The 20,751-nt window shown below is 38.1% G+C and overlaps 1 protein-coding gene across 2 annotated transcripts in view; it reads left to right on the top strand.

The window, feature by feature from the left end:
- The window catches only part of RELN (reelin), a 466,948-nt gene that overhangs the window by 151,949 nt on the left and 294,248 nt on the right, over positions 1-20,751 (top strand). For both annotated transcript variants that reach the window (XM_063448139.1, XM_063448140.1), the window contains exon 4: positions 14,404-14,474. In XM_063448139.1, coding sequence (XP_063304209.1) covers positions 14,404-14,474 — 71 coding nt within the window. The remainder of the gene's footprint in view (positions 1-14,403; positions 14,475-20,751) is intronic.

Consider the following 20,751-nt stretch of genomic DNA (forward strand, 5'->3'; position numbering starts at 1 on the left):
GTGAGTTTATCATCCCTACAGTACCTGTTAACAGCTAATTCATGCCAAAGGAAGACATTTAAAGCTTTATTAACACAAGCCACTGCAGACGCCTAATGCTATTTCCTGTAGAGTAAACAATTCACTCGCTCAGCATTCAAAACTCTTTTTTCTGTCACACTCTCAATAAATTAATTTTGTGGCAGCTACATGAATAGAAACCCAAAGTTCAAACGATGGAAACACAAAATACAATATAGTTATATTTGTTTTATTGGATAGGTTTGCTGATAAAAAAGTATTTTTCTTAAAAGTAAATTTTAGTTCAGCCAACCAACTTTTTGTTTACATAGCAATAACTTCAACAGCATTATATTTATAAAAGCAGATATTTTGCTAAGTTAGATTCAGGTATGTGTGTACATACATACAATGGAGGCTGGTTCATAGGGACGTTTTTTGTTTGCAATAAAAAAAATAAAAATAAAAATCAATCGAATAAACTTAACGTGCCACCCCTGCACATATAGAAACTGAAACCCAGAAATAAATGTTAATTTTTCTCTTATTTACATCTACTGTAATCTGTGTTTATGATTTATGTTCTTCTTGGTCTGAAAAAATGCATGCATTACCAGCTCATATACACAAACATTTGCAAGGCTTTTACTTTAATTTACACTCACTAGACCCTACATCCTCTTCTAAAGACCACATCTCTACCCACACAGATTAATCACCACATATTACAAACTTTATGGTGGGGACCGAATAATAAGATATTTTCTATTGTATAAACTGTACAATGCAAGCAGGCTGAACATCACATACCTGTACACAACCTACAATTACGTGTACAAGGCCACATCGTGCTGAGTAACAACTTATGGTTAAAATGGGACACTCCAGACCACTTAAGTATTTTTTTTACTTTACAAAAGAGTTGATTTCAACAGAAATTGGCACTTTTAGAGATTAACATTAATGGAGACGTATTATAATTATTGTTATTATTTAAAAATAGAGGAGACAATTACAAAATATTACAGGAACAATAGGTTGATGAGGACCCTGCTCAAAAGAGCTCACAAGCTAGAAGTGGTGGGGTATAAAAACACAATAGGAGGAGCAGCACTCGAGCGATCGTGTGAGAAGTAGCAAAATTGAAAGGTGAGAATGGAATGTGACCCTTTAAGAAAGAATGAGAGATATGTTTGTGAAATACAAGTTACAATGGGAGGCCATAGGCCATTTTGAAGAGATGGGTTTTTATAGACTTCTTAAATGACTGAAGACTAGGGGATTGCCGGATAGGTGTAAGAAGGCTGTTCCAGAGAAGCAGCCCGTGAAAAGTCTTGCAAGCATCAGTTATCAGTAAGTGTAAGAGTGGGGAGACAGAGCACCGGCTGTGCAGAGAGACTGAGAAGGGGCATACCTATGAATTAGTGAAGAAATGTAATATGGGTAGAGTTCTTGAGAGCATTATAGGTGAAGGTTAATATTTTGAATTGAATCCTACAGGGTACAGGAAGCCAATGTAAGGATTGTCAGAGGGGCTAGTAGTTATGGGAGAGAGAAGAATAGGCATTTTTCATTACTTACGTTAGGGAGGCATTTCAGTTTCTAGGGAGAATTACAATAATCAATGCGAGAAATTACAAGCGCAGGCTTTTTAGTAGAATCTTGTGTAAGGATGGGGCAAATGGGCGTAATGTTTTTTAGGTGGAATTATGGCAAGTGTAACAATCACAAGTAAAAGCAGTTATGTTTTTGTTTTTTTTTGCATTACCCATAATGGCAGTTCCACATAGCTAAATCCCCTGGTAAAGGATCACAGCAAGTTCTTTCACGGTCCTTTGTTGGACCGGGAAACATGTAATTGCACGCCTCTACCTCATTGTATTTTTACCCATCTCAGTTACAACCTCTGCATTTCCATTGTAGCCCCTCCATATTATCTCTCATCTACCACCAATCTCCCGTTCCTCATACCTTACCTTACCTTTATGACTGAGTATTGTTTGTTGATACAGCTGAGGTTTATCCTTTTAAAGTGAAAGAAACTCAGACCTTACTACTGGTGCCAAACTATGTGCCTCCCAGCAACACTAACAAAATACATTTAAAAAGTCTAAATGGGTCAGCTTGACAATTATCAACAGAGAAAATCCCAGTTGAACTACCTGACAGGCAGAATTTCTAATCTTTTTGCTGTTCATGTATAACTGCATAATTAATTGGGTTGAAAAGAAGACTGAATCAGTTTATTAAGACACTCATAATTCTTTCTCAACTCCCATAAAAAGTACCGGCAAATCCTTCTCATCTCCCAAATTATATTCAAAACAATTGTCCTTTAACGAATATGCAACCTGTGTTTGAATTAATCATCCACATTCGGTATGCCCTCTGTTGCTTGAACTCTATCCAATCTTTTATCATATTGACTTAAGCTGCCAAGACTACTTCACTCTGAAGTTCTTTTCAAATGTTTTTGCTGGTATATTTAAAGTGGGAAAATAGGCTAAAGATAAAATAAATCTGTTTAGTTAAGATTGATCGAAATCTACATTTTCTTACCACCCATGTTACCAATGTTCTACAAATCTGGCTCAGAAGACTCAACATTAAAACGGAAGGTGTGGTGTTGTATTGTCTAGGTCAGATCTTTATGCTTTTATAGTGGTTTTAGGCTTAATTAATTTACTTTTGGCACAATCCCAAAAACAGAGCACACAGGAAAAGTGTACTTAATTGCTGTGTGAAAGTTGTGTGACTAATTTGTCATCAGTCGGAAGTATTATTTTAACTTTATTATGTTTTATTGGTTTTGTTTGCTGGAAACGAAAGTACATATGGAAGCTACAGAGGCTTCTGGGCTACCTTCCAGATCATCAATCAGCACTCTGGCTACATTTGCTGTGTTTGCTGGGACCTGAACTCCAATGAGCTTATGTACTTTCATAAATATGAGAAAGGAACATGCTTTGAGGTACATATAATTATGTGCCCATATTCATCGTAGTCTGTGATTCATTGCCATTATGATAAAGCAGGAATATTGGATCATTATTTTTTATTATTATTTTTTTACCCTATAGCTTTTTATTATAAATATTATGTATGTTTAGCTTCCGGTAAATATGCTGAAGTGTCATGAATAAATTGGAAAAGATTGATGTTCATGCCAAGCATAATGCACAGCAGTTTGATGAATATTTGTTTTTTTTGTGTGTTTTTGTGTATGTGTTACTACAATTCGATGTTATAAATCAAGAAGATTGTATAAAAATCAAGTTACATATATACCAGTCTTCAGCTGTGACAATTGGGACATTACATAGTTACATAAATAAATAGATTAGAAAAATAAATATGTATAGTTCTGTTCTTTAATAGATTTCCAGACAATGTGTTGTATTGGCTCCAAATATATTTGTATAACACTATTATAACCCCATGAGGGGCTGTTTTCCTAAACTAAACAGATTTAAATCTGTTTACCTGCTTCATAACTTAAATCTTCCTTTCCTTTTATTAGTTATGTCTCTGCATGTTTTCTAGTGTGATAATATCCTTTTTTAGGACAGTTGCACAAAATTGCACATCTGCCTTGTTCCAATCCTCCAGTACAATTCCTGAAATAAAAAAATCCTGAAAGATTAAAAACAGAGAGGTATGCGTATTCCCAGACTCAGCTCAGTAAGTACTCAAGGTTGAATACCGTCAGGCCCTGGGGTTTTATTTACATTAATGTTCGTTTGGTGCTGCAGCACCTTGTCTTGAGTCATCCAATCACAATTTTTTCTACAAGTGTTTTGCAGTAATGATTTTCATATTTCTTGCCATACTGAAGAAGTATTTAAAATGTCTGCCTTTTTTGACAGTCAGTGTCCTTTTTCTGACAGTCAGTGTACCTACACTTTTGTTTTTATTTAATTTATTTTTTAGATTTTATGTACTTTAAAAAAAAAAAAATGTTTGAGGGTTTTTAACTATCATGTTCTCATTTTCCAGCTTAGCCTATCTTATCACCTTTTTACATGCAATATTGGCTTCCTTATTTTGTTTATACAATGCATTTGCTTTGTCTGATTTAAATGCATTAAATGCCCTTTTCTTATATTTAATTTCTTGGTTTACCTTCCCTAAGACACATCACTTGGTTTACCATCCCTAAGACTTCTACCACTTGGGACCTGAAGGTGTAATTTTACAGGTTCAAAAGTCTGATTCCACTTGCTGCAATACTGGTCCCTCTATCCCAATTAGCCAACTATACACCAAAATTATTAGTGGGAGTGTATTGGAAGGGAATCTGTGTGTGTAAATTTTAGGATCCCCTCATCTTACTACTTACTTCAAACATCTCACAAACCACAATATTTGCAGGATTGGAATTGAGATCCAGTGTTTAACCCCTTAAGGACCAAACTTCTAGAATAAAAGGGAATCATGACATGTCACACATGTCATATGTCCTTAAGGGGTTAAAACTTTATGGTTAATTAAATATACTGGTGTCTCCTGCTAGAAAGTATCCATTGTCATTGGTCTTTGTGGAATGTTCTACTGTATAACATGGTGGGATAATCTGGATATAACATGTCAAGAGTAAACAAGAGCTGCATTTTCTCCGTCTAGAGCGCCAGATCAATATAGGGACCCATGGGGCTCTGTGCTTCCCAGGTCTCTGACCCACGAGGTATGTCTGTTTGTAGTTTTGTAGTTCCTGCAATCACATTTTTATACCATTTATTTCTCAGTGACTGCGAATTTAGTGCTTTAGACAAAAAAATTTTAATAATGCTTTTAACATTTGTATATAGAAGGTGATTAGTAAAGGCTAAACAACACGTTTGATAGCTAAATGTTCTAATTGCCATCCTTAGGCATATTAACAGTTCATATGTTAAGTATATACTGCCGGGAGCAGGTGGGGTAATCTCACCTAATGTTCCATTAAACTACTGCTCACATGATAATGTACAGACTAATTCAGACTAATTCTTGTTCTTTAGGATTGTGTTAACATATATCTACATAAGTGACTTTCAGCATGAAACACATTAAAACCATGGCAAATTTCCGCAGGAACATTGGCACCTACACCTATATTAGAGTGTTTCTGTCTCCAGAAATGGTCTTTGCATCATGATAAATCCCCTCAAAACTGCCAAAACATTGTTGATAAATGTTGAATCTTTAAGCACTTTATTATTAATTTAAGAATAATATATCATGTTTTCACTAATACAAGGTTCCTGTGGGCACCTTGGGCAGACCTATACACTGCATTTCCTGTGTGCTAATAGTGTAACTGTAAAAACATCAGAATTCTGCTAACTACTGGTCGATTTTCACTGTGTTTTTCATGTAATAATAGTATTTTTGAAATAATATGTTTTAAATAAATAATATGGCTTAAAACCCATAATAAAAAAATAATACAGGTAACTGTTCCTCTTTAATATTTAATCTACTACAGTTGTGGCCTCTCTTGTTTTTGACAGTTTGCCATTGAGAATATTACCATATTACAACATACAGCAAGAATATATAACACCACTTCAGTTATTAAATATTACACAATAACATTACAGTATGATGACGATGAATTGTGAGTGTAGTCAGCAAGAGTTTTGTGAATGGGAATAAAAAATATACAAGATAAAATCTCTAACAGTAGTACTACAACGGCCAAAGCAGAAGTCTTGTCTTCTAAAAAAGTATAATATGATTGCATCACAAAATATATTTTTTTAAGTATTTTTAGTAACTCGTATTTTAAAATGTAAACATTTAAAGGACATTTAAAGGACCACTCTAGGCACCCAGACCCCTTCAGCTTAATGAAGTGGTCTGGGTGTCAGGTCCAGCTAGGGTTAACTAATTGTTTTATAAACATAGCAGTTTCAGAGAAACTGCTATGTTTATCAATTAGTTAAGCCTTCCCCCTAATTCTCTAGTGGCTGTCTCACTGACAGCCGCTAGAGGCGCTTGCGTGATTCTCACTGTGAAAATCACAGTGAGAGCACGCAAGCGTCCATAGGAAAGCATTATGAATGCTTTCCTATGCGACCGGCTGAATGCGCGCGCAGCTCTTGCCGCGCGTGCGCATTCAGCCGACGGGGAGGAACGGAGGCGGAGAGGAGGAGGAGAGCTCCCCGCCCAGCGCTGGAAAAAGGTACGTTTTTACCCCTTTCCCCTTTCCAGAGCCGGGCGGGAGGGGGTCCCTGAGGGTGGGGGCACCCTCAGGGCACTCTAGTGCCAGGAAAACGAGTATGCTTTCCTGGCACTAGAGTGGTCCTTTAATGCATGTTATATTTAATGACAACCTCCTCTGTGGCAATTTTGGGGAAAATATCGTACAGAGTAAAGTAAACACATACACTGGTATCCCAGATGGTGTAGTCTTCTTGGCCAGGACACTGAAAAACATTTCTACCATGTAATGCATGATTACCATTTGAAATGTGTACTCAAGTCAGCACTGCTTCATTAAACCTGCTCGATCCCTATTTTGGCAGGCCAGGTTGTTTAAAAAGAACAAGTATTTGTACATCTGCTATGCTGAGATACACATAATGGAATTAGAATAGATACAATTAATGCAGGCATTATTGTTAAAAGCAACATAATAATATCTCACCATAATGAGTGTATATGTAAACTTTCTCAAATTGTTAAAAACAAAATACAAAAAAAACGAGTTGAGTTGTTTAGATGTTTCTTGCTTGCCACTTAACTGAAGATTGAGCTCCAAGTTAAAGGAACAATATCGTGTTAGGAATACAAAGCTGTATTCTTAACACTTTTGTGTTTCCACCAATGACTTGATTCCAGCACCCAAGTCTCTTGACACTGGCTCCGTTTCAACTTCCTTTAACGTCAGTGCATGGGTGGCGGGTTTTTTGCACGCATCAGGCCTTTACCATAGGAACGTATCGAACCAATGCTCTTCTATGGGGGATTTAAAGATATTAGACGTCCACATGCACAGCGTCGTTTCACTGAGTTAAATACAGGAATTGCATCTTGTGGATCTCTTGTAGACAGCCACTAGAGGCAGTCTTAGCTAGTCTTTTATCTGAAACTGCAATGTTATAGATTGCAGTCGTAAGGGGACAGGGAAACTGCAGATGAAGTGGTCTGGGTGCCTACAGTGTCCCTTTAAGTAGTAGAGCATCGTTTCAGGCCATGCACTTCTATGTGCTCAAAATTACATTAAGTAGGAAATGGGAAAATCATTGTAATAGAAATGTGTTGTGTTTGTTTCCAACAAAACTCTGAGAAGATTAAATTTTTTATAAACTAAAATTAATTATGCTCCTGCTTAAGTATATTCTATGATTCGTGGCCGTTTTTTCATCACACTTGATTTGGTCACTTTTTATAACATGTAGGAGACAATGCTATAAACGAGCAGCAGATAAGACAAGTTAATAAGTCATTTTCCTGATGCAGTTAGCTGCATAGACCCATCTACGCAATGCACACTCGATATCCCATGATAATTAAAATGATCACCAAACACAATTGTGGTGTTTTCTGAATGTTATTTCCCTAGCTTAAATAGAGATGTGCCTGTTTTGAATGATCTTTGAGTTTTTTTTAAATTACAAAATTAAGCAAGTGTCTATAACTATCAATCACTTTCTAAATTGTATGGGGCTATTTGTAAGACCTGAACATGGTCAAATAAACAAAATGTGAACTTTGAATCATAAAAAAGTAATTCTGGTCAGAGTTATATAATAATTGCATATTACGTTGCCCAACCAAATGAAAGACACAGAATTTGAAATATTAAATAATGATGGAATCACATTCACGACGAATCCCATCAAGTGAAATAAGTCTGTAGCAGGAGGATCAACATGCTGTAAAGTATACTGCTGTCTGGACAGCTGCCACCCTTCATTGTGTATTAATCCTTTGTCAAATTTACTCATAGAAAAATAAATACAGGGAAACTGACCAGCACAACTCTACATATATAAAAATAATATGTCAACTAAAAACAAACTTACATGAAATAGAGTAAGGTTTCATCTCAGCTATAGTATATTTATCAAGAATCACAGATCCAAACATATATAACAGAAGACGACATCAATCGTGCAATATTGTCTATCAAAGTAATACAATTTTTCGGTGTCATAGGGACCTGAGCCCTGAGCCCTTGTCTTGTCTTCTTTTGTTGTCGTGGGTAACAGAACTAACGTCAAATTGCATATAAAATATAACCTTTATTAAACTGAAAAACAATAATAAGGGCTATTTCAACACAGTACCCAATTTTTTTTTACTTCATGATTATCGGCCTTGCTAAAAACAAGCTTTTAAATACTTCACAATTTAAGCTCGTGCGAAGACAATTACTTTTTGCATTTGCTGTTGCATGCTAATGCACGGTGGTGCAAACAACTGCACTTATTGTGGTGTTCTAGAATTATCATGCGATGTGTTTGGCCTCTATAAAGCCGTAAGAAAGTGAATAAAATGAAAATGTATAAAATCATCTATATAGCAATGAATACTGGTGTAATTATATGCACTAGCTTTATTTTTTTTTATTTTTTTTTTACTAAACTAATAAAATATACATTTTTTGAGTTCAGCTTGAAATAGAATAAAATATTTTTAGAAATCATGTTTGCCAGATCTTATATTTACTAACCTGAAAATAATCTAAAAATGTTAAACTTTCTAAATAGCTGTACATTAGCTGACAAACGATTGTGTACTTGTGTCTGACCATGCCAGCAGCTTCACAATGCAAAATGTCACATATTCTTGGCAATAATTTATGCTTTTTATCCTAATTAAATGAAACAGTTTGTGACAGTGAATTAAGAGATTATAAAGGTAATTGGATCCAGCAATATATAGCTGAAAGCGTATCTGTAGATTAATGTGACCTGACAACAGTTACATTAAATGTACATTTGTCAAATTAATTAAAACGTACCACAGAGTTTTACTCAAACTAAGCAATTCAATCATAGCCTACATAATGCAGTTTTTGCACATGACAGATAATAGCAATGACAAATTAGTTTATATTTAGATATCACTAATATTATTACAAGTTTATTATTTGCCAACAAGTTCCATAACACCGTGCAATGGGCACACACAGCATGCAAGTGCTAATCTAAACAATATTCAATATTAATGTAAAAGACACTGCTGAAATTAGTTTGTCTGTCCTTTTCTTTTTCTTTTTCTTTTTACTCATCAAAAAGCTGCAATTTAATAAGCAGTATATGACTTTTACTATGACCCCAACTTGTCTGCCAAACACAAAGCTTTATATTACTAGACTTGGGCATTCAGTTTCTAATGAATTGGAATTCGTCCGAATTTTGTCCAATTGGCGGAATGTCTGAATTCTTTTTTTTTTTTTTTTTTTTTTTTTTTTTTTTAATTCTTTATTTTGGTTGTGCAGGTGGTTACAGAATATTAACGGACGCCACAACAGCGTAATTCAAGGTTACAGTAGCTATGCAGTGGCAGAAAAATTTGCACATTTTTTATATTGTGTAATTTACATCTTGTTTAACGAAACGGTTACGTTGTCAAAAATTGATTGATTAGTATAAAGTATAACAAAATAATTGTATAACAAATTAATTGATGCCTATCGTTGAATACATCGGCATTTGTGTTAGGCATACCGATTTACATATAAGGCTTAGGGCTTAATAACATAAGGTAGTATTGCAGGGCACACTAACAGTAGAATAACATGAAGGAGTTAATACCCGCGGGTAGTAACCTAGCGAGACAGGGTAGTGATCCCTAAACACTGACAAAGTTTAACCTATACCCTCCGCATAGAGACTCCCACATTATGTGGGAACATGCTAGGCACACTTTTGGTGCACAATGACGGGGACACAGTAAGCATTTGTCAGTAAATAATAAACAATAATGAAACAACAGACTAGGCTAACTGACAGCCAAGATAGTGTCAATATGTGTATGCATTTTAAACTGCTTAAATCTCACTTAGTTGAGTATCAAGATGAGCATTACCGGCATATAAAACATAGTGAGATATCCTGTTTGGGTGCTGTAACTGGCTGGTCTAAAAAGGGAGCAGGGAAGATCACTGTTAATCACTGTTATATCGGTATATACATAAAGTAAGTCCCACTCAGTCCGTCAGGGAAGGGACTGGTGGAGGAAATATTAACGTCAGCCGATGCCCAGGGACGGGAGGCTGTTAGCAGGTAGGTGCTTAAGTCCGCTGGAAGCCTCTTTGATCACCGGCGTGCAGGACGGTACAGCCTCTTGGACATGCATTCTCCAGGGTGCTGTGGGTGTACGGTGGGTTGCTGGAGTAATTCTCTGCTGTCTCTTGTGAGGGTACTCCACGTGGTGAGCGCAGGTCGTCCGGAGGGAGATGAAATTGCTTAGGGGTAGTCCCTGCTGGTGGGTACGACGCCTCACCGCTGGTCCCGGTTTGCGGCTACAGGGTATGTATCGAGTCGCCCGCCTCCTCCTTCCCGCCTTTTTAACTTTGTTATTACCGCGGCCAGGAGCCGCGCGTCTTTGCTTGGTCCGGCCCTGGGTTGCCGCTGGTGGGGTTTCCGCTCCTGTGCCTCCCTGGTAGTAGAGTTTAGCCCAGAAGGCTGCCAACAGGCGATCTAGCCTTTCTTCTAGGGAGAGTTGCTGATGATTGTGCCGGGGGTTACACGTGGCGTCCGCCATGATTGTGTACGCCGCTCCGGTAATATGGGATAGGCACTGCTGTATTCTTGCTGCTTTGTCAAAGGCTTAGGTTGCCGGGATATCCCTCACCGGCGGGGGGGGGGAGGTGAGTATGCCGGGGAGACCTCCAGATGAGTGGCTACTGTCAGCGTGGGGATCGGCCGCCTCCCTCGCCTTGTCCTAGTAGGCCTCAGGTCTATCCCCGGTTAGTAGCCGCTGATTACAGTCGAAATGCTTGGTGCCAGAGTCTGCCGTGTGGGGCTTCTTTCTCCAGGTTGTTTAATCCACGATTAGATAGGTTTTTGCCCCGTTTTTGTCGTATTATGAGCGTTTTTGGCACGGAGCTCTGCTCCTGTGCGACCTCTCAGCATGGTAGCTTAGCTCCGCCCCGGAATGTCTGAATTCTATACCCCCAAAGTGCTACATGGATGTATCAAGACGCAAATGATGCAGACAATGGACCAATAGGTTTGTTTGATTAGTGATTCAGAGTTCTACCAGTGGTGCCAAAAAAAGAGATGATTTATGGTAGGGGGCAGCCACCTAACCCCTTCCCGACGTTGGAACGTGCTGGGCCATCCTACAAAAGAAGGGCTTTAATGCAGTTAGGGCAACATAGCACACCCTAATGATCGGCTTCTATATATGCCACCCTAGCACGATCTGATCAGGGGACCTGCCTGACAACCAAAGCAGACCTCCTGAAGCTAGTCCCGCCGATCCGAGCCCTTGGATAAGCTGTGTAATGCATTTTATTAAACACCACTTCCCCCCCAATTACCAAAATTTTCCCAAATAGTTTTTAGTATTCAAAGAATGTTACTAAAAGACCTATAAAGAAAATGTGTAGTTTCTTCTATGAAAAATTAACCTTAAAGGATCACTAGAGGGTCAGGAACACAAACATGTATTTCTGACCCTATAGTGTTAAAACCACCATCTAGCCCCCCTGGGCCCCTCATGCCTCCATAAATATAGCAAAATCTTACTGTATTCAAGCCTGAAGCTGTAACTCTGCATGCTGTTTGACTCGGAAAAACAAGCAGTCTGCTGACATCATCAGAAGTGGTAGCCTGATCCAATCACAATGCTTCCCCATAGGATTGGCTGAGACTGACAAAGAGGCAGATCAGGAGCATAGCCAGCATGATTCAAACACAGCCCTGGCCAATCAGCATCTCCTCATAGAGATGAATTGAATCAATGAATCTCTATGAGGAAAGTTCAGTGTCTGCATGCAGAGGGAGGAGACATTTCCCTGAAAAGACAGTGTTTACAGCAAAAAGCCCAAAGGTAATGATTCTACTCACCAGAACAAATTCATTAAGCTGTAGTTGTTCTGGTGACTATAGTGTCCCTTTAAGAAAAGTGTATGTGATCAAACATTCAGGGAAATAACAATTGCATAGTTCATATTTATCAAAACGTAATACCTGCCAGTGAGTTGTTAATGATGTTGGCACCTTCATAATTCTACTGCTAAAATGCTTTCTGAGACCAGGTCAGTAAAGATGGGCACTATACCTTCTGTTACATGTTCAAGTTTCGGATATTATATTCTTATTAAAGGGAAGTTATTGATATTTTAAAAGGTTGATTGAATGTTTTGTGATGTCAAAGCCTTACAGGATATGGAAGTGAAAACACTTTTCTTTCATAAAAGCTATATACCAGAATTTTTACAAGTTTTAAGAGAAAAGTGATCAAACAGCTCCTCTGATTGTACAGGTGATGTTAACTAGTGATACTTTGTTGATTATGCCAATTAAAGGACAAGTGATCTATAAAATGTCTATTAGACAGCTTTCACGAATCATTCCTAAATACTGATGTTTCCACCTTAATACTTGTCCTTCTTCTTTATCCATCATGCCCGATATAATAAAAATTTTACTTTGCTCCATAAAATTAATGCTTTCCTCTAATATTACCATTTTTGTATTCTTCTTGGTTTTATCATGTTGCTGACTGCTTACAAAAGTATTTACAGTTTCTTTGTTATCCTCATTGATTGCCAAAGTATTTAACTAGTATTTATGTTTGAAAATTACGTGGAGAGATTATTATGGTGAAGTTTGTTTCCATGCGTTTTTGTCTGAAGTTAGTTATCCTATCAGGCTATTATTATTTATGTTTTTGTTGGATAGTTTGTTACATTAGGAAGGCTAGCTAAATCCTTATTTTCCTTGTCATGTTACAACACATGTGCATGGTATGAGTTTCCCACATGAATTATAGACAATAGACGTTGATCTATACATTGCTTTATGTTAAAATATAACAGTTACGCAGTGGTGAGGTCTATATTGTCTACACTGCATGCTAAGCATTTCGCTAGAGCACTTTTACATACACGCAAGAAGAGGCAGTTTAGGTTTAGTGATAGCTCATTGCAGGTTCAACAAACACTTTTTTGAGTTTCTGACAAACAGTCCAATTTTGTCTACAATCTACATGATTTTGCAAACACACCACTTATTTATTATGTATATGCCCTGCCCATAAACCTTATTAATTTATTTCACTTTATTTAGCTATGTGGGAAAAAATTAGAACTGTACCCTTTCATCCTAGGTGTTTTTGGTATGAAATTCCATCCTTGTCTATAATCCTAGGCTGAATCATTTTTTGCACTATTTTTCTTTTCTTGCAAGCAAGATATAGTGATGGTATTTCAGCTACACTAGCTTTTCCAGAAGAATATTTCATGTTTGGTTTCATGTTGTCTAGAAAGCTGATAATGCAAACTAAATGGAAATATGCACCAGATTAGTAATGTGTGGGCATGATATTTACTTACCCTTTCTGTGTCTATATCTCTTTATATTGTATCGTCACGTTTGAATAAAGAAAATAAGATCTGAAGTACGTTTTTGATGTTTTAGATATCTGGAGAAAATGATGTACCTATTTCTTTCTTTTTATTTTTAACCCACTCAAGCTAACATGTACATTTCCTAGTGCTTCACTATGTACAAATAACTTTCACCACTAGAAGGTTAAATATCTCAAAAGGTGAATCAAGATGAAGTGATACATTATTAGCTGTTATTAGCTCAATGAACATAATTTGTTGAAAGCATCTTGCAATGAAGCTGGGGGCTAGGAAATGGGGCAAGAATACATTTCAACTGGGACTCTTCTACACGGGAGGTTGGGGGAAGAAGAGATCAAGGGGGGGTTGGAATGTAGTATGATGCCTTGAAGGAACACCAGCCCCTTGTGATGTACAATAAAGCTATCAGCTGTGGGACAAAAAAAAAACACAAGAATATGGCATCTCCACAAGGAGTGAGAGTGTACAGAAAACACAAATCAGTAACAAGAGCTCAAGGGTTTTAGAGAGATTGATTTCAACCCTTGTTCTTCAAACAAGAACCTGAGCATGTATTTGGCAACATGAATTAAGTAAACCTCGTAGTTTTATTTGAACTTTAATCAACTAGGTAAAATAATACATTTTGTATCCCTTATTAAGGCATATTTTAAAGGTTAAATGATCAGTCTTTATACTTTCCCCAAAAAGAAAGACTTCTGCTATTGATCTTCTTCAAAAGTTTATCAATTGCATGATAACTCCTCCATGAACTGTTACTAAGCAAGTCGAAACATTAATTGGTCTTTATTGATGTTCCTTTGGAATATTACTAAATGCTATGTAATATATATTAGTTCTAATGTACTTTCTTTATGTACTTACAGGGCAACAGCTACTCACAGGGGGCAAGTAATATTCAAGGATGCTCTGGCCCAGCAACTCTGCGAGCAAGGAGGTAAGCAAAGTCACATATTAATATGTAACAGTTGTGTTTTCGTTCCCCAATGCTTTCATATCTGTCATTGTAGAAAACTATTTTATTGATCAAAGAAGACCATAGCTCAGCTTTGTGTAAATGCTTAAGGCGGTAGTCCTTTTGCTGTCATCATGGCTGTTACCTTTCATCTCTACTAATAAGGGACCAGGGGACTTCAGACTACAGGAAAATACAAACATGTTTAGAAAAAAAAGAAGCAAAGCTAGAATAATATTTTCACAATTGTTTTCAGAATCTTTAAATTTATATCATTATCATAGTTTTGATTGAATTTGCATTTTTTTTGCTTGTACCATATCTTGAACTGTGTTTGTGAATGAAATACTAATTATTATTTGTTCTAATATTCATGTTTAACCACTTGATCGCAGACTTAATTTTAAATTAAAAAGGTAACATTTTCAAAATTGCCGATATTTACCTAGCACATAAACGTAGGACAGGCTAGCTATTTTGTGTATAGGTTGCTGTTGAGGGATGATTAAATATACAGCATGTATTTTTTAAAATTATTCATTCATCCTTTCAAGAAGTAGTGAAAGGATGTATACTTTTATAGTTCATGCAATGTACTTTACTTTGAAAATTTTCAGACCGGGTGTGCTATATATACAATATAGAGATAGGAACAGCACTCCATCCACATAAGCCAAAGGGTGCTGACATAGACCATGGGTCAACACCAGCCCAACAAGAGTCAATACCAGTAACAGAGATGAGGTCCAGGCACTCCAATTGCTTTAGGCATCTTTATTAGAAGCAAGGAAACACTGCAACGTTTCGACCCAGAATTGAGTCTTTGTCGAGCAGCTTGACAAAGACTCAATTCTGGGTCGAAACATTGCATTGTTTTCTTGTTTCTAATAAACGTGCCTTAAGCTATTGCAGGGTATGCTATACTGTCATAGATGCAGAAATAACGTGTTGTCACTTTCAGTAGGTGTAACAAATATACAATATAGAGCAAATAGGTCAAATACCTTGCTTATGGGTATTTAGTAAGGTACATGTTAGTATTTTAGGAATGTTTTCCACAAATGCTACCATAATGTAAAAGGAATGTCTATATGTAGGCACAGTAATTATACAAAATATAGGGCAATAAATTTCCCATCACAGCCTTCAAACATACCCTGCAGTACTCAGAACTCTCTATCTCGCTCGTTTCTTTTTGTGGATGCTCACATGAAGCCATTTGCTTCTTGAGCCTCTTGTGCTTGTGTTCATTAAGAACAGGTTGTGCTTTTACAGCTCCTCTGCCGTTTGCATAAAAGTAAGTGGGGCCATGTGAAGACTAATGCTTGAACAGTTATAACATTAAGAGGGGGCTTAAAACTAGATTTTGTTTTATATTATTTTAATATGCAACATTTAGTCAATGTACAAATCGTATAGGGAAGTATTACACCTCCTATTCTTTTATGTTACAATGAAAACTGTTTGTTTTTTTTGTTTGTTTTTTGTCCCTTAGGAGGGCTTGAAAGTTTATTTAAAAAAAAAAAAAAATAAGCAGACTTACAAACTTTTGGCCACAGTACTTAAGCTGAAAAGGAGAACAAAAACAAAATGTAAACATTAAGTGATGTTGTGCGTCCAAAGCACCTTTTGGAGTGCAATTCACATAATTTTCAGATGGTTAGGATGATTGTGGACAGTGGCTATTGTCTAAAAACAAAGAAAGGGACACACTTCCTATTCATGTTCATTAAAATGTGATTCACTGAGGGGCAGAGCTTAACCACCAAGCTGCATGGACGCTTTCCCGCTGAGCTCCTCCGAGTTACGTCATCCAGGGGCTCACTGGGCACAAACCTGGTGGAAATAATATCTAAATCACCCAGACACAAGGGGACACCTGCCGATGCCCTTCTTATTCCCCCAAATGGGCAGGAAAACGAGCTGCAAGAACCGGGTCTACACAACAAAGCTACTGACAGAGGCCTCGGGGATCTAGTGGAACTACTCCAAGACCTTGCATACCAGACGCCGCCCGCAAACGAGCAGCCACTACCGGCCTGCAACAAAATGGGGACACAATCCCCAAAACAACCAATGGGACCAACCAAAAACACCCAAGACATTGGGACCCTGCTCCAAAGCCCTGTGGGCCACAGAATGGCGGCAGAGCCTGACTTAGAAACGGGCTCCAACAGCTTGGTGCTGAGCCCGGAGGTCCAGGGGGAACAGCAAAGGCCCCAATCACCGCACTTACAGCAAGTTGAGGGGGACGACCTGGCCCCGGCAACAAAATGTGACATACGGCAATTGCTGCAAGAAATGAAACAAATGTATGACACCGACCTAAACCTGACCCGCACGGAGATACAAGCCGTGACCACAAGAGTACAAGCCACAGAAGAAGATATGATGGGCTTACACCAAGAGGTACACAATATGGGGATACCCTCCGCGACTTGCAAACAAACAAACTGGACACCATAGAGGACCTGCAGTAGACAGTCCAACATCAAAATCTGGGGGGATCCCAGAAACTCATGTCGACCAAACTAGCACACTACCCGACAAGACTCACGGCTGGGCTCCTGTCACACACAAGCCAAAAAGCTGGAATTTGATGGTCACTTCAGAATTAACAAGGCAAGGCAGGCACCCCCAAAAGCCCCGTGGGACATCATCGAAAGATGTCACTTTCTGGAGGACAAACACTGCATACTAATAGCAATACAGGGAAAAAAACATACATGTTTGAAAACTCCCAGCTTACCTTCTTTCAGGACATTACCCGCAGTACACTCCAGTGGAGGAAATCGCTGTCACACATTACTACCCAACTCCGCAAAGCGAAAGTGGACTACCCATGGCTTCTACCTAGGACCCTAGCGGTCACCTGAGACAATGCAGTGCTGAAACTCACCTCGGCATCAGAGGCCCACTCCTTCCTCAACTCACTGGGCATAGCACAGGGAGCCATGACCCCTAAGACACCATCCACATCGCACTCCTGGAACCCTAGTAGGACTGTCATGTTTATCCCACGAAGGGAAAAGAGAAAGAAGGCTGTCACCTGAGTTTTGCAACAGCGACAATGGCATCTCACATTTATTTGCTTTAATTATGTTTTATGCTTGTTTTATACTTGTAATGTTATGCCATTTCTTTTATGTTAGTCCATACAGGTAAGTTAGTTTGACACCCGTAGACACAGAGGACCTGTCTAAAGGACCTGTCCATGCCTCTTGTTCCTACGGCTCTGGTTAGAGGGTCGACACTAGTTGGTAAAGTAGCACGCTTTATTCATCCCACACACCCGGCCAGTGAGGGCAACTACCACGCACACACACTGAGGGATCGCTACCTAGACCTCAACAGCAAGAGACAACTCACTAGTCCACAGGGTAGTAGGTTCCACAACCCCTCATCCCATGGGCCCAAAACTAACAGTCGCACAGATCAGGAGCACGGGGTGCTATCTTCACTGTAAAACAACACTTAACTGCCCCGCACCTCACTACTGGCATTACCTCCTGATGACTAGACACCAATTTAACCCACACAGATTGTTTGTTCACCTTATTAAAAAAATTAAAAAAGAGTACTATGTATTTTTTCAGATATTCTCTTAAATGCTTTGTATTGTGACCAATGTGTATTCCCTCAAATTTTATCACTTAATGGCATGTACATCCTGTTATGCACGGAAAAATAAAGAATTAAAAAAAAAAAAAAGTAATTCACTCATTTCAAATTTCCCAAATATCAATTGTTCATAAATTGTATAATCTACCAATTGAGTGATGTCTTGATTAGTTAACCCATAACTCATATCACTCAGCTTGCTTTTTGCTTTTAAATACGTGTACTATCAGGACAGTTATTACTATAGAATATTGAACTTGCAATAAATTCCAACACAATGTTATAATTAAAAATAAAGTAAAAATCACTCCCGGGGTTTTCAACACATAGATTAAATCTAGGGATCATTAATGGTACTTTTATAATGTTTCTATAATTTGCAATATTAAGCTACGGAAGCTTCATGTGTCTACTTTACAAATTAGAGACTTAGCACCTGAGGCAATATATTAAAAATTTACCAGACTGTGATTATTTCACTAATATTTCAGAATTCCCTATAAAAAAAAAGAAAAATCATGATTGATACTAGGAATATAAATGTAGATAGACTGTTAGAAAACATGAAAAGAGTATCACTCTAAAAAATAAGTATAACATTTACATTTGCAATGAAAATCATTATATTATTAATTATATTAATGCCTGTGCAATCTCCCTCTGTCACATATGATTTAAGGTTACAGTTGATATTGTGAACTATAACTAGCATGAATTAGTTTAATCACCTCCAAGTTTGTCTTGGTAGAGTAAATTTCTCAAAATTGTCCTCTGTACTAATAAACATTTTTGTTGCTGTCTATAAATAATGTTATTTCACTCTGGTAGGCTAGAACTGGTGTGAGGTAAATAGTCTCATTACCTACAGTGAGGGAAAAAAGTATTTTACCCCCTGCTGATTTTGAACATTTCCCTACTGGCAAAGACATTATCAGTCTATAATTTTAATGGTAAGTGTATTGTAACAGGGAGAGACAGAATAACAAAAAAAAAATCCAGACAAACGCATGGCAAAAAAGTTATAAATTGATTTGCATGTCAATGAGTGAAAAGTATTTGACCCCCTATCAATCAGCAAGATTTCTGGCTCCCAGGTTTCTTTTATACAGGTAATGAGCTGAGATTAGGAGAACTTGGTCTCCACCATGACCAAGACCAAAGAGCTGTCCAAGGATGTCAGGGTCAAGATTGTAAATGTAGAAAGTAATCCAGGCACTGCAAAAGTCTTCCAAAAATAGGCAATTTTATTGGACCCAAGCACCAAAGTACAATGTTTCGACCCTCAGGTCTTTGTCAGCTTGACAAAGACCTGAGGGTCGAAACTTTGTACTTTGGTGCTTGGGTCCAATAAAATTGCCTATTTTTGGAAGACTTTTGGAATGCCTGGATTACTTTCTACATTTAAATTCTACATTTGGTCCTTCTTGGTACTGGGACCGGTCCGGTCAGCACCCAAGGATTTCTGAGAGGGTTTGAGTGCAGTTCCACTACCTATATAGGGTCAAGTTTATAGACCTACACAAGGCTGGAATAGGCTACAAGACCATCGCCAAGCAGCTTAGTGAAAAGGTGACAACAGTTGGTGCGATTATTCGCAAATGGAAGAAACACAAAATAACTGTCAGTCTCCCTCAGTCTGGTGCTTCATGCAAGATCTCACCTCGTGGAGTTTCAGTGATCATGAGAACAATGAGGAATCAACAAGGAACTACACGGGAGGATCTTGTTAATGATCTCAAGGCAGCTGGGACCATAGTTACCAAGAAAACAATTGGTTACACACTACGCTATGAATGAATGAAATCCTGCAGCGCCCACAAGGTCCCTCTGCTCAAGAAAGCACATGTACAGTCCTGTCTGAAGTTTGCCACTGAACATATGGATGATTCAGAGGAGAACTTGGTAAAAGTGTTGTGTTGTGCTCGGATGAGACCAAAATCTAGCTCTGTGGCATCAACTCAACTCGCCATGTTCGGAGGAGGAGGAATGCTGCCTATGACCCCGAGAGCACCATTCCCACCATCAAACATGGAGGTGTAAACATTATGCTTTGGGGGTGTTTTTCTGCTAAGGGGACAGGACAACTTCACTGCATCAAAGGGGCGATGGACGGGGCCAGGGCATTGGAAATGGGTCATGGATGGGTATTACAGCATGAAAATGACCCAAAACAATAAAGAAGTGCCTCAAAAAGAAGCACATTAAGGTCCTGGAGTGGCCTAGCCAGTCTCCAGACCTTAATCCTATCGAAAATCAGTGGAAGGAGCTGAAGGTTCGAGTTGCCAAACGTCAGCCTCGAAATCTTAATGACTTAGAGAGGATCTGCAAAGAGGAGTGGGACAAAATCCCTCCTGAGATGTGTGCAAATGTAGTGGCAAACTAAAAGAAACGTCTGACCTCTGTGATTGCCAACAAGGCTTTTGCAACAAAGTACTAAGTCGAATGGGTCAAATACTTATTTCACTCATTGAAATGCAAATCAATTTATAACTTTTTTAACATGCGTTTTTCTGATTTTTTTTTTATTCTGTGACTCACAGTTAAAATACACCTACCATTACAATTATAAACTGATAATTTCTGTGTCAGAGGGCAAACGTTCAAAATCAGCAGGGGGTCAAATACTTTTTTCCCTCAC

This window comes from Pelobates fuscus, chromosome 3 (assembly GCF_036172605.1).
Source record: "Pelobates fuscus isolate aPelFus1 chromosome 3, aPelFus1.pri, whole genome shotgun sequence".
In the NCBI taxonomy this organism is placed as follows: Eukaryota; Metazoa; Chordata; class Amphibia; order Anura; family Pelobatidae; genus Pelobates; species Pelobates fuscus.